Genomic DNA, 14,709 nt, shown 5'->3' with positions numbered 1-14,709 from the left:
CAAGAATCGCCACCATGCTCTTGCTCTGCATAACACCATTTTTCTTTGCATATTGAGCTGACAACCAAAAATAGAAATATTTTTAATAATGACGTCATAAATCTGAGAAGGTAATTGCACATAACTGTTTTCTAAAATAACATCTTCCAAATAAAAAAACATAGTAAAGAAGAATACCTAGTACAACTGCGTCCACACGTATATACAAATCTTGTCCTGCATTGGCAAATGTTCTGATGTCCACCAAGTCCCCGTGCCATGACAAGCACCCAATCCCTCCCCTTGTCTCATCTGCACTGCTGTATGCCGTACAAGAACAGTTCCTCAAGCACTCTTGCTCACATTCCTTCAAACTCAAACTCATGTCCACACGTGCCACAGAAGTATCTGGCACCTTCACACGTACCAGCTTCACAAACCCTTCACCGTTTCGGCACATGGATGCTCCTTGCTTCCTCGAGCACCCGCCCGACCCAACTCTCATGTTCCAATCACGGGTTGAGTTGGGTTCGAGTCCGGGTAAGCATGTGCACCGGAAATTGTCGGGTTCATATGGATTGCAGTTACTACTTGGACCGCACTCTCTGTACGTATCACATTCTCCCGGGAAGGACCAAAATTCGACCCATTTATTACCGTTCCATGTGAGCCGGTGAAGGGTTCCTGATTCATCCAACACAACTCTTGTGAAAACTGTGGGATCAGTGGCGCCGTACATGGCAGTGACCTCATCTTGATTGTCCACAAAACTAAGATTGGTTAAATTAGGTAGCGTGTTGGGTGCACCGCTCCATCTTCGGCCGGTCCAAGATCCGCCCCGCCACAAGGGAGTTCCACCCTTGTACAAGAACAATTGTGGGTACCCATTTGGGTTAATCCCATATGAGCAGGTACCGGTTCCCGGGTCATCTTCGGACTTCCAAGATGTTAGAGAACGGTTCAACCCTGTTCGCCTGTCTAGGCCGAGTTTCATGGATGCAAGCAGAGTATTGGTGGGATAGTCGAAGCTCTGCCACGTGACCCTTTGGTTGTCTGGTAGAACCAAAACAAGATTTCCAGAATCCAAGAGCTGAGCCATAGAATTGTTTGTGGATGAGACTGAAGCGTTTGTAGACCAGATAGGGGTGCTTCGGTTTTTGCTCTTAAGGACGAGGTTTCCATGGCCGTTGATGGAGAGGACTCCGGAGGTGTCACTGAGAGGGCTGTCTCTGTTTGCTACCCACACGACGGTTTGTTGAGGAACTTTGTGATTGTGATACCATATTCCGATGTAGCGGCGGCTAGAGTTTCCGGGGCTGAAAAACCCAAGTGCAAAAGTTTCTCCTTTGGAAACCAGGATGTCACCGTCTTTAAGGGGCTGGTTCGGGGAAATGGTGTCAAGGGAAATGCAAAATCGGAAAACGAGTAGGGAGAGAAGCAACGACGTATTCAATAACTCTTTAGCAGGATTCATGGTGGGTTTTTCTTTTCACCCTTTTTTCTGGGTGGGGGGTTGTTAAAGACGGATCGAAATCAACTAAAGAGACTGAAGCTCAACTTGGAAGGTGTTCTTTTTGACTGCTTTTGTTTTGGTCAAAGTCAAAAAGGTACAATGCGTTCTCTTTATTTTTGAAACAACTTTTTTAATATTAAATATTAGAAAAGTAGTTTAAAAAGGAGAAATGAGTTGAGCCATAGCATTGAACCTGTTCATTATTCCAAAGGCTGCGCCACTGTTATGTACAATGAACCTCACTATAGTGTACCGAAAAAAAAACCTCAATATAGTGAGAAAATGAAGCTGAACGAGCTTTCTAATTTGATGATACATACAGCTATGCGAGTTAGGCCGGCGTTAGGAACTTAGGGCCCCAAAATTTAAGGTCTCAAAAAAAATTTTATTAAGGCCCAAATTTTTTTTTAATAAGGCCAAAAATAAATTTTTAATAAGGCTCAAACAAATTTAAACCCAGGAAAACAAATATGTTATAGAAACATGAAAAAAAAAAAAAAAACAAAAACAAAAAATCTGACAAAATCCCGCCGGTGTCATCTGAGCAGAACCCCGCCGGAGCAATACCACCGTCGTGCTGGGAGCGAATCAACCAAATCCGGTGAGCGGATCCTTCGCCGGAGTGAGAGAGACAGGAGAGAGGGAGACATGGGCAAGGGAAGGAGAGGGCTTCTGGAAGGGTCTGAGAGAAGGAGCGTTTGAGAGGGAGAGAGAGAGAGAGGGAGAAAGGAAGATAAGCATGCAGGTGTGGTGGGGTAGGGAGAAATAAAAATATAAAAATTGGGGGATGGGCCCGTTGCCACATAGGATGTTTATAGGCAAAATGTGGGCTAAATATTGCATTCTAGCATTTCTCATTAAAAAAAAAAAAAAAAAAAAAAAAGTCTTTAATCATGTTTTCTTGGACACCACAGTTCAAATACATACAAGGGCCGGACCTTCTGGCTTCTGCCGTTTTTCTGAACCCTCTCCAAGTCTCCCAGAGTTCAAGAAACGTCATGTTTCATAATTCCTTTTTCAAATCAAGTCTTAAGGCCCAAATAATTTTTTAATAAGGCCAAAAAAATTTGTATAAAAATTTAAGGCCCTCAACATATTTTTTTTTGAGTCCTTCAACATGCTTTAAAAATATATTATTATTTGTTTACAATATTGAAGTCATCAACATGCTTTCTTGAAACCTTTAATATGCTTTAAAAAAATAATATATATATATATTTTTTTATAATATGGAGGCCCTAACATGTTTTCTACACAACACAATGGCCACAAGGCTCACAACATGTTTTTTAAAAGATAATATTATTTGTTTATAATATCTAGGTCCTTTACAGCACAAGCACTTGCTAAACAATGATAACGGTTTCTTGGCTCTTGGTTGTACAACACAACAAATTTATAACTAAAATGGCTTTGTTTATTGAAAAGTGTGCAAAACATAGAATAATCTGATGGCATAAGTTTGTTGACAAAGTCACAAAACAATCTGACGATCATGTATTATTACGATGATTAAAACAAAATAGCAAAAACATAAAATGGCCTTGTGCATTCACGTTTTGCCGCGCCTTGAGTCATGTCGTTTAATTTAAGTATAAAGAATAAAGAGTTAAGGCAAAATAGTAATTTTAAGTTCAAACAAAAAAATAATATTAAAATAAATATTATTTAATTAATATTTAAATATTAAAAAAATAAAGGCTCCATTTCACAATTTTGCCTAAGGCCTCCAAATACATTGGGTCGGCCCTATATATATAGCAAAACTTTACTTTGGACTCTTGAACTATCATTCCTTTTGACATGCCCCCTTTAAACTTTAAAACTTCTCACTTTGGACTCATGAACTTTCAATTTGTTTCATTTTGGACCTCTCTATTAGATTTTAAACGTTAAAAGTTAGACAATCACAAGGTAACCCATGGTCGGGCCACCTTGTAAACTTTTTTTTCAATTTTTTTTAATAGAAAGAAAATTGAAGGGTAATTTTGTCTTTTTAAGATTTTTAACGGCAAAAATTGACGGAGGTTTCCAAAGTGGGTGGTAGTTTAAGGGTATATATATATGATAAGTGTTATTATATGAATTAAATGATTAAATTTATATATTTTTTATTAAAGTTTTGAAATAAGTGTTGATTTAACATGGTTTCATAGTCATCTCCATTTTAATTAAGTATTTCATGTGTTAGACATCTCCTATTAAAATAGAATTTGAGCGCATAAATGAAGGAGAGTGTTAAAATATTTGATTAAATAGTTAAATTTATTTATTTCTATATGTTTATGTTTTTTGGACAAATTGTAATTTAACAATAATAATGATTTCCGTTAAACCATAAATAGTCCTCCAAAAGAGAAAAAAAAAAAGCACAATGATCTTGATGTATTTATGTGTTGTACATTTCATGTTTGTGCTTTATTTTACTTAACGCATTCCATGCGTTCTATCAATTATCCGTGAGATCTTTATGGGTCTATTGGAAATTCAAATGACTATTCAAGGTTATTTTAATCATTCTACTTAGCTAGGAACACATTTTTTTTTTCTTTCAAATTGCAAATGATTTTAATGAAGAGGAGCTTTTGAATTCAAACTTCGAATTAGAGTGATCACCAAATTCAAAGTTTGACAGGGGATTGTAAATAAGAGCCTGTTGTATTTGGATGCAGTGTAAAATCTTCTTTTCTTCGATGGAAATTTCATACATCAAGTAAATATATCAAATATAATAGAGATGAACATACTGTATCTTTAATTCAAATTAATCCCATCAACTTTTGCATTCGTTCTAACTCAACACCCATCATTCACCCTCCGAGCCCTCAACACGTTAGTCTCAAAAACCAACTTAGATGGTGGTTTGGGTAGTTTTATCAATGAGTATTTTATGTATGAAGTATTTTTTCTCCTTTCTGTTGAAATGTACAAAGTACCAATTTACACCACGACCTACTTAAAGTTATTCTCATTATAAGTATGATGGTAATTTGGAGGTAGATGTTGAGTGTGACCTGAATTTAGAGTGGGCCCAACTACTTTTACAACTGTTTGGTGTTTTGCTTTACGACTTGTATTAGGAGTACTATTCTGACTTGGAGTTGGAGTCTTTGCCCAATATATAATGGCATGGTGCTGTGTGGCAAAGTGTAGAGCAAAAAGAGTAATATTTGCTTGTGTTTTGGTGTGCCAAAAACGTGTGGAGAAAAGGTGAGATAGGAGGTACAATGGAGTGTCGCACAAGGTGTTTTTCTTCTTGGTGTTTTTGGGGGAGCCAAAAACAAGTGATTAGAAGAAAATGTGCTGCAGAGTGAGAGAAAAAAATAGAGATCAGCCGCCATCTGTTCTAGCAAAAGAAGAGTTTATACATCTGTCTTTTGTATTCTATTTTGAGAATAATTTCTCTTGTGTGATAGTGAGATTTGAGTGTATTGGGGCTTTGGGATCTGAGTGATTTTCTCTCTACTATTTTTGTATTCTATCTTTTGAAAGTGGATTTTCTCTGGGTCGTCTTCACCAGTGGATGTAGGCTTGTTAAGCCGAACCATTTAAATCTTGTTGTCGTGTGTGATTTGATTGCCTTATCTTTGTTATTCTGCATACTTCTTCTTTTTCGCATCTCACAGGTCTTGGAAAATATGATTAATTTCCTAACAACTGGTATCAGAGCTTTTGGTTCGAGTGGGATCGATGACAGTAGAAGAAGGAAAGATAGGAATTGAAAAATTCAACGACACAGATTTTGGGTACTGGAAGGTGCAGATTGAAGATATCTTTTATGGAAATGACTTCTATCAACCCCTTTTGGGAAAACAACCCAACGATATGTATGATAGCGAGTGGACTCTTCTTGGTCGTAATAACCTGGCAGTTATCAGGTTATTATTGTCAAAATCAATTGCACACAACGTTGTAAAGGAGAAGACAATAGCAAGTCTAATGGCAGCTTTATCAAGTACGTATGAAAAACCGTTGGCTAACAACAAGGTGCATTTGATGAAGAAATTGTTCAACCTAAAGATGGCAGAAGGGGCTTTGGTGGCATAACATGTCAATGAGTTCAACACTATCACAAATCAATTATCTCGATGGAAATTGATTTTGATGATGAGGTTCGTGCGTTGATCGTCATGGTGTTTTTGCCAAATAGCTGGGAAGCCGTGAGGATGGCTGTGAGTAACTCTGCAGGGAAAAGTAAACTAAGCTATGAAGACGTCAGGGATTTGATTCTCAGTGAAGAGGTTCGCAGAAAAGATGCGGGTGAAGCCTTTTGTTCGGGTGCTGCTTTAAACCTCGAGAATCGGGACAGAGGACAAGACAGAAACTCTGGTCAAGGAAAATAAAATTCCAAAAAATGGAGAAGCAAATCTAGATTCGGACAACAACTTGAGTGTTAGAACTGTGGCAAGACTGGCCACTACAAGAAGAATTGCAGAGAACTACAAAAGGAAACTAAGAATGATTATGCAAACGTAGTGATACAAGAAGTATATGATGCCTTACTTCTCGCTGTTGACAGTCCCCTTGATTCTTGAGTCTTAGACTCAGGAGTATCTTTCCATACGACAGTGATCCGTGAAATTCTCGAGAACTATGTTGGTGGATATTTCGGGAAGGTGTATTTGCCTGATGGATCGGCACTGGATATTGTGGGCATGGGTGATGTTTGCATTAGAGTTCATAGTGACTCGATATGGAAGTTACGGAAGGTTAGGCATGTCCTAGAGCTGAAGAAGAACATGATTTCAGTAAGACAACTTGATGAAGAAGGGTATTCAATTCATTTTCACGGTGGAAAGTGGAAGGTCAGTAAGGGAGCCAGGATTTTGGCTCGTGGTCATAAGACGGGTACTCTCTATATGACCACGAACAACAAGGATAAAGTTACGGTTGCTGATGCTTGTGCTGACTCAAAACTATGGTACCTAAGGCTTGGGCACATGAGCAAGAAATGGATGAAGGTACTTATGTCAAAGGGGAAAGTATTGGAGTTGAAGTCAATTGAGTTTGATTTGTGTGAAGGCTGCATCCTAGAGAAGCAAAAGAAGGTGAGTTTCGTGAAAGTTGACAAAGCATATAAGCTTAGAAAGCTGGAGGTAGTACACACGGATTTGTGGGGTCCCACACCAGTGGCATCTCTTGGAGGCTGGCGGTATTACGTCACATTTATTGATGACTCAAGTAGGAAGGTATGGGTTTATTTCTTAAAAAGTAAATCTGATGTATTTTAGACTTTTAAAATGGAAGGCTATGGTTGAGACTGAAACCAGCTTTAAGCTCAAGTGTTTAAGATCAGACAATGGAGGAGAATACGAAGATAGGGGGTTTTAATAGTTTTGCGCAATGAATGGGATTAAAATGAAGAAAACTATCCCGGGGATGCCGCAGCAAAATGACGTGGCTGAGTGCATGAACAAGACTCTCAATGAGCGTGCTAGGAGTATGAGATTGCATGCTGGGTTACCAAAGACTTTCTGGGTTTATGCAGCGAACACTGCTGCACACCTGATAAATAGGGACCTTCTGTTTCCTTAAGCCATAGACTACCAGAAGAAGTCTGGAGTGGAAAAAAGGTAAATCTTTCACATTTGAAAGTTTTTGATTGTGCTTCGTATGTCCATGATGAGTCTGATAGTCGAAGTAAGCTAGATGCTAAATCTAGACAATGTTTCTTCATTGGATATGGACGTGAGGTCTTCGGTTATTGATTTTGGGTGATCAAAATCGAAAGATCATTAGAAGTCGGAATGTGACTTTTAATGAGTGTGCTATGTATAAGGATGGGTCAAGTGTAGAACCTGAAGTTACAAAGCAGGAACCGAAAAAGTCTAAGTTTGTTAACTTAGATGATCTTTTTGAAAGTATAGTGCAGAAAAAGAAACAATTTGTAGAGGTGGAGTTTGATGAACAGTGTTCACTCACGAATGAATGTGATGATAGAGAATCTTCAAGAGACTTACAGCACCGAGAAGAGTCTTATTCTTTAACAAGAGGCAAAGAGAAACGTGATTGAAAAGCAACAAAGAGGTATGGCTCTGAGGATATGGTTTCTTTTGCTCTGACAGCTAGTAGTGGAGATCCATCTTCTGTTCAGGATGGTATGCCAAAAGAGGTGGAGTTAGTATGGAGAGGTAAAGTTTGGGAATTAGCAAAATTGCCCAAGGGAAAAATGCTAAACGATGAAAATGGGTCTACAGAAAGAAAGAGTCATCAGAGAAAGCTATATGGTCAATAGGACTGGTAGGACAACATGGTGTTTAGGACTAGTAGGACAACATGGTGTTATGTCTAAACCAGGTCCTATGCTCAAGTTCAAGAGGCACTTGGACTTGAGTGACACTTATGGAGTGTAATTGCCCTTAGGGGTTGAGGCGGAGAAATCTGGAGGAGATACGTTTTGGTAGACTTGATGGGATTCAAGTCAAGGTGGAACTCTTACACAGTTTGGTGCTTTGCTTTACAACTTGTATTAGGAGTACTATTCCAACTTGGAGTTGGAGTCTTTGCCCTATATATAATGGCATGGTGCTCTACGGCAAAGTGTAGAACAAAAAGGGTAATATTTGCTTGTGTTTTGGTGTGCCAAAAACGTGTAGAGAAAAGGTGAGATAGGAGGTACAAGGGAGTGCCGTACAAGGTGTTTTTCTTCTTGGTGTTTTTGGGGGAGCCAAAAACAAGTGATTAGAAGAAAAAGTGCTGCAGAGTGAGAGAAGAAAATAGAAATCAGCCGCTATCTGTTCCAGCAAAATAAGAGTTTATACATCTGTCTTTTATATTCTATTTTGAGAATAATCTCTCATGTGATAGTGAGATTTGGGTGTATTGGGCCTTTGGGATCTGAGTGATTCTCTCTACTATTTTTGTACTCTATCTTTTAATAGTGAATTTTCTCTAGATCGTCTCCGCTAGTGGCGGTAGGCTTGTTAAGCCGAACCACTTAAATCTTGGGGTCATATGTGATTTGATTGCCTTATCTTTGTTATGTTGCATACTTCTTATTTTTCGCATCTCACGAGTCTTGCGAAATAGGATTAATTTCCTAACCGTAGGAATGTACTTGACCCTTATTTTTACATTTTATGACCCATTTCCTTTTTCGTATGAATGAATTTTTTATCCATTACAATTCACTAATCCAGTAGGACAAACTACTGAAAATCAAGGGCATATACAACCATACCCAACAAACACAACAATCCTCAATCTTCTGAGCAAAGCCAAAACCAAACAAAAATTAAGCAAACTTTCGCCACAATACAAAAGAAAAGCAAAAAAAATGACACCACAAGCACCTCATGCAGGCTTGCAAAGAGAGTCTTTTTCTCCTCCAAAACTTCAAACCCTGCCTAACGATGGAGTCCCAATTAGTAGAAATATGTTTCTGCAGACACTTTGCATGGCATGAGAACGCCAAAGCCTCTTTACTAGGACCACACAAAAAAGAGATGATCCCTTGTTTGTATGAAATTCCGACAAAACAAACACTTCGAAGTCACCCGAAACACCCCATTTCATGTAGTTAGGCTATCCTTAATAGTAAGCCATAAAAACAAAGCATGCCTCCTACGAATGGCCTCCCAAGTGTCTTTACAAGAGAAAAGCTTATTCTTGGCTGGCAACCACAAAGGCAAGTCCTTCTCACCCAAGACAACAGACTTTGGACAGTAACCGTGTTCTCAGACCTCGCAGGATTTTTAAGACCCAATGTTTTCTATGTTGTTCCTCCACCCTTATTGTTAATCTTGTTTTGAACTAGTTTTGAAGTTCAAGTTCTCTTGGTAATGATCTTATATTATTCTATATTCATACAAGAAAAATATCAATGTACAGTAGAATTACAGGAAGTTAATCATATGCTGTAATAACATATTAGTGCACTGAACCTAACAGCCTATATATGGTTAGCGAGCATTAATCATAGTAATTGTTACTTCATTTACAGAATTAGCTCCTTCACTAGTTGATCTATCTCTACTATTGTAAGTGCTCTTCAAGATAAATGCCGGTTGTTTTGGATAAGAAAGAGTTGTGTCACTACCCAACATGAAAACAACTGCTAACATGGTCGGCTTATCTGTTGCATGTTCTTGCACGAACAAAAGCCTAATTTAAATACATCTCGAAATTTCATTAGCATATTGCTCACCCAGTGATGAATCAACCATTTCCATGGCTTTATCTTCTCTCCATAGGTCCCAAACCTACAAGCAAAGTAATCATCATATTAGGTTAAAACAATATTACACTAATTTGACAAGCCATTATTTGCATGTGTTCTTACATGCCCAATCAAATTTGAGGAGGGACCATCATTATAATAAGCACTATTCTTTTTGCCAGTAATGATCTCTAGCAACAAAACCCCAAAGTTATATACATCAGACTTCACTGAAAATAGCCCCTGCATTGCATACTCCGGTGACATATAACCACTGCATTAACAAAATGAAAATTATCAAGGATAGCTCTATGTTTGGGCATTAATGTAGCGCATAAACTTTCTACAAACACAATAGAAAAAAGAATTACAAAGTCTTTTTAAACCCTTTGAATTTGCACTTTTAAGACATATAAGAATGGAAGTCACCTAATAACATGAAGTCTATAACATATCTTTATTTTGTAACACACTTACTATGTTCCAACAACAAGATTTTTATTTGCTTCAATTTGGTCTCCTCCAATGATTCTAGCCATACCAAAATCTGCAATTTTTGGATTTAATGCATTGTCAAGTAGAACATCGCTAGCCTTTAAGTCTCTATGAATAATTCTTAATCTTGAGTCTTGATGAAGATATAAGAGCCCTCGAGCAACCCCACAAATAATTTCGAAGCGTCTTCCCCAATCTATCAATGACCTTTTTGTTTCATCTGAATGAAGAGATAGGAACTTAGAATATATGCTTATGTTTGTAATGGGAGACCATTTTACAAGAAGTTTATGTGAAAAGTAGACATACGAAAAATGAAAAAGTCCAAGCTTTTGTTTGGCAAGTACTCATAGATTAACATCTTCTCTTCTCTTCTCGATGAATGCAATAACCTAAAATCCTCACAAGGTTCCTGTGTTGGAGTTTAGCAATTATTGTAACTTCATTTTTGAGTTCTTCTACTCCTTGTCCGGAATACTTTGAAAGTCTTTTTACTGGAATTCCCTTCTGATTATCTAGCAGACCCTGAAATCAAAGTACAAATTTCATTTAATCATGATGCACAGAAACATCAAGGATAAACATATGGCGCATTAAAGCCCATGAATTGAAATTATGCAAATTTCAAAACTCTTTCAGGGAGAGTAGTACCTTATAAACTGAGCCCAAACCTCCTTCTCCAAGCTTGTTAGCGTCAGAGAAATTATCTGTGGCTGCAGCTATGATACTTAGATCAAAGAATGGTAAATTTGAACTTCTTGTACTCTCATCGAGCTCCCTTATACTACTTGGAGATTCTTGAAGGTATGTTGAACTTGAGGTAAGACTAAACATATTTTTGCTTTCCCTGCTTCCTCTTCCTATCATCAAACGTGGTTACAAATATTTCAGGAGGCAATTTTTTTGCAATTATGAATTCCAACACAAAAAGAAAATAATGAAACAGAGGAACAGAACAAACTGCAGAATTCTACCTTATAATTTTCCATTTTTATCATTGGTAGGATGAGATGAGTTGGGTTTATAGTTCTTTTGGTAATTGATTGATTATGGCAGTAAAAACTCTGACTTTCTTTCTTGCCTCCTCAGTTACCAAACTAATTATTTTTTAATATATGATTATTGGTTTACAACATAAAGTCACCTTGACAGCATTCATTAATTACCAGGCTTAGAAATAAAGAAATAAAAACTGGTTCAAATAAAATAGTAAAAATAGTTTACTTACCTCTTTTGTTCTTCATTACCTGCCAATATCCAATGGAGACCAAAAGAAGCAACATTACAGCAACAGAAACTATAAGAACTGCCAATATCTTCTTGCTCCTAATAAGGCCTTTTTTCTTTGAATATTGAGCTAAAATGAAAAGAAAAGAAAAGAAAGAAACTGTTAAAATATTATTAAATTTACATTTTTTTATCGGTTTAAGTTTTTTTGGGTTAAATTCACTTTACCCCCTGAAATTTCAGGAGTTTTTTAATTCGAACTTCAATGTGCCCCCCCCTAATGTTTCAAAAATTTTCAATTCAAACCATACGTTACTAATTTCTGTCTAATTGGACAAAAAATTTTTTTTTAAAAAAAAATTGAGGGTAATTACGTAATTTCATAGATTTCTGTCCAATTTGATGGAAATTAATAACAGAATGTCTGAATTGAAATTTTTTGAAATATTAGGGCGATACATTGCCAATTTTTAAACATTGAAGTTCGAATTGAAAAATTCCTGAAACTCTAGGAGGGTAAAGTGAATTTAACCCAGCTTTTTAAGATAAATTGTGATTTAACATGCTATCAAAGCAATTGTTTTCAGTACAAGAGAGTTTGAACTCACACATGAGGAGTGTGTCCAATATTAATTAAATACTTAAATTTACATTTTTTTTTTATTCCTATAAACTTTTAGTATAAATGGTAATTTAACATAAACATTATTTGTATTGACATTACAAATCGAAGAGGGTAATTGAACATAACAAGTAAATATTGATGAAAATTGCAAGAAAAAAGGGAGAGGAAGAAAGGAATATGGGTTTAAGAGAATGATTGGCATCTCCTATTATTAGGCTCTTTGAATTTTACATAAATTCAAACAGCCTAATAGATGAGATTGCAAGCCAAACTGTTCAGAACAAGTGAATCTTGCATCTTAAATTGTTTAGAGCAGGTGAACTCTATAGTCCCGCTTTCTTAAGTTATTTGAATTTTAATAAAATTGAGAAAATCTAATAACATGATCCTCATCCTAAGGGGAATGCATGAAACTGTCTTCATTATATCAAGATCAGATGGGGCATGTGTGACATATAAGTACAGAAAAAAAAAATAAGGAATACATTAATGCAAGTTTATAAAATCTTACAAAAATCCACTTGTTGCTGATGGGCTAGAATTCAAGTAAGATAAAATATATGATAGACATTCAGATAACATTTTCCAATTCAAAAAATAGTGATAAAGAAAGAGTTATAAAAATGGAAAATTACCTAGCACAACAGCATCCACACGTATATATAATTCTTGTCCTGCACTGGAGTAGACTCTAGTGTCCACCAAATCCCCGTGCCAAGCCAAGCACCCAATCCCTCCCCTTGTCTCGTCTGCACTGGTGTAAGCCGTACAAGAACAATTCCTCAAGCACTCCTACCTACACTCTCCAAACTCAAATTCATGTCCGCACGTGCTATTGAAGTATCCGATACCTTCACACGTGTCAACTTCACAAACCCTTCTCCACTGCAGCACGTGGATACTCCTTGCCTCCTCACACACCCGCTCGACCCGTCTCTCAAGTACCAATCATTGGTCGAATTGGCTTCAAACCCAGGTAAGCATGTGCATTGGAACTTGTCTGGATTGTATGGGTTGCAGTAACTATTTGGACCGCACTGTTTGCACATATCGCATGACTCTTTCGGAGCAGACCATGACACGAATCATCTAGCCTCGAGCCACGTGTACCGATCAACGATTCCTGATTCATTCAACACCATTCTAGTAAAAACTCTAGGGTCAGTTACATTATTCATAATTGTGACCTCATCTTGATTATTCACGTAAATGCCTTTGAGAAAAAAACTTTGATTTATTTCAGGTACATCGCTAAATCTTTGGCCGGTCCATGGTCTACCCCGCCACGATGGAGTTCGACCCTTGTTTAGGAACAATTGTGGGTACCCAATTGGGTCAATCTCAAATGAGCAGCTTCCGGTTCCCGGGTCATCTTTGGACTCCCAAGATGTTAGGTATCGGTTGAACCCGGTCCGCCGGTCCAGCCTAAGTTTCATCAACGGAATGATAGTATTGGTGGGATAGTCGAAACTCTACCATGTAACCCTTTGGCTGTCTCGTAGGACCAAAACAAGATTCCCAGAATCTAAGAGCTGAGCCATAGAATTGTTTGTGGTTAAGATTGAAGCGTTTGTAGACCAAATTGAGGTGCTTCGGTTTTGACTGTTAAGGACGAGGTTTCCATGGCTGTTGATGGAGAGGACTCCGGAGGTGTCATTGAAAGGGATGTCTCTGTTTGCCACCCACACAACGGTTTGTTGAGGAACTTTGTTATACCATATTCCGACGTAGCGGCGGCCATAGTTTCTCGGGCTGAAAAACCCAAGTGCGAAGGTTTTTCCTTTCGAAACTAGGATGTCACCGTCTTTAATGGGCTGGTTCGGGGAAATGGTGTCAAGGGAAATGCAAAATCGGAAAACTAGTAGGGAAAGAAGCAACGATGTAGTCAATATTAATTCTTTAGCTGGATTCATGGTGGTTTTTTCTGATGAAGATTATAGGTTGACCAACAAGATTGCTGTGTGTCGGTCGGATTGGGCTAAGATTAATGATCAAACTGAACTTGAATAGGGGTAATTAACAGAACTCGAAAGGTTCAGGAGTACTAAAGTCTGGGAAGTAGGTGAGATATTTAATAAGTAAGGTGCACAATGGAGGAAATAGAAACCACCATGAGAATGGTTTTTCAAAAAGCTACTTCAATGGTTAAATGCATGATTGTATGTTTATGGATGGAGTAATGCCACGTCTTAGAGAGTGCCAAAGAGAAAGTACAGCAGTGATAGTGTGTGTAGCATTACTCTTGAGGTTAATAATGTTTCAGTACATATCTTTTTATCTTGTCAATAATACATCTTTTAAGACAATTTGGCATATTCTAGAGTGTAGCTCAATATGTTAGAGTTCACGTTTTATGAAAAAGAAGTTGTTTTTAAAAAAATTATGATCTTAAATATTAATTTATAATTTTAAAGGCCAAAATGCAATTTTGTCAAACATTTAATTACATTTTCAAACAAACACATTTTTAAATCGCTATTTTTAAAATTGTAAACTCAATTTTACCATAAAAATAAGAGTGACTTAATAGCCTTTAGTACAAATTTCTTTACAAAATGGCATGATAGTTTATGTATCCTTAATCAATTGATCAATTATGAATTGCTACGTCAATTTATATGAAAATTATAGTAAAAGACGTGTACAATCTCAAATATTTTCCAAAAACCAATCATATGCATGAGGGTTAAATAATATGTTTCATATATTCGA

The 14,709-nt window shown here is 37.2% G+C and overlaps 1 protein-coding gene and 1 pseudogene across 1 annotated transcript; both read right to left on the bottom strand.

The window, feature by feature from the left end:
• Nucleotides 1-94: 94 nt before the first annotated feature.
• Nucleotides 95-1,453, bottom strand: LOC132169992 (G-type lectin S-receptor-like serine/threonine-protein kinase RKS1). The gene has a single exon (XM_059580920.1). It carries the CDS (start codon nt 1,451-1,453, stop codon nt 95-97), a length of 1,359 nt encoding a protein of 452 aa, XP_059436903.1.
• Nucleotides 1,454-9,294: 7,841 nt separating this feature from the next.
• LOC132169991 (G-type lectin S-receptor-like serine/threonine-protein kinase At1g11410) lies at nt 9,295-13,910 on the bottom strand (annotated as a pseudogene).
• Nucleotides 13,911-14,709: the final 799 nt, after the last annotated feature.

This window comes from Corylus avellana, chromosome ca2, assembly GCF_901000735.1.
Source record: "Corylus avellana chromosome ca2, CavTom2PMs-1.0".
NCBI lineage: Eukaryota > Viridiplantae > Streptophyta > Magnoliopsida > Fagales > Betulaceae > Corylus > Corylus avellana.
Note: the sequence above shows the minus strand (reverse complement) of the source record. Positions and strands in the feature narration are given on the sequence as shown.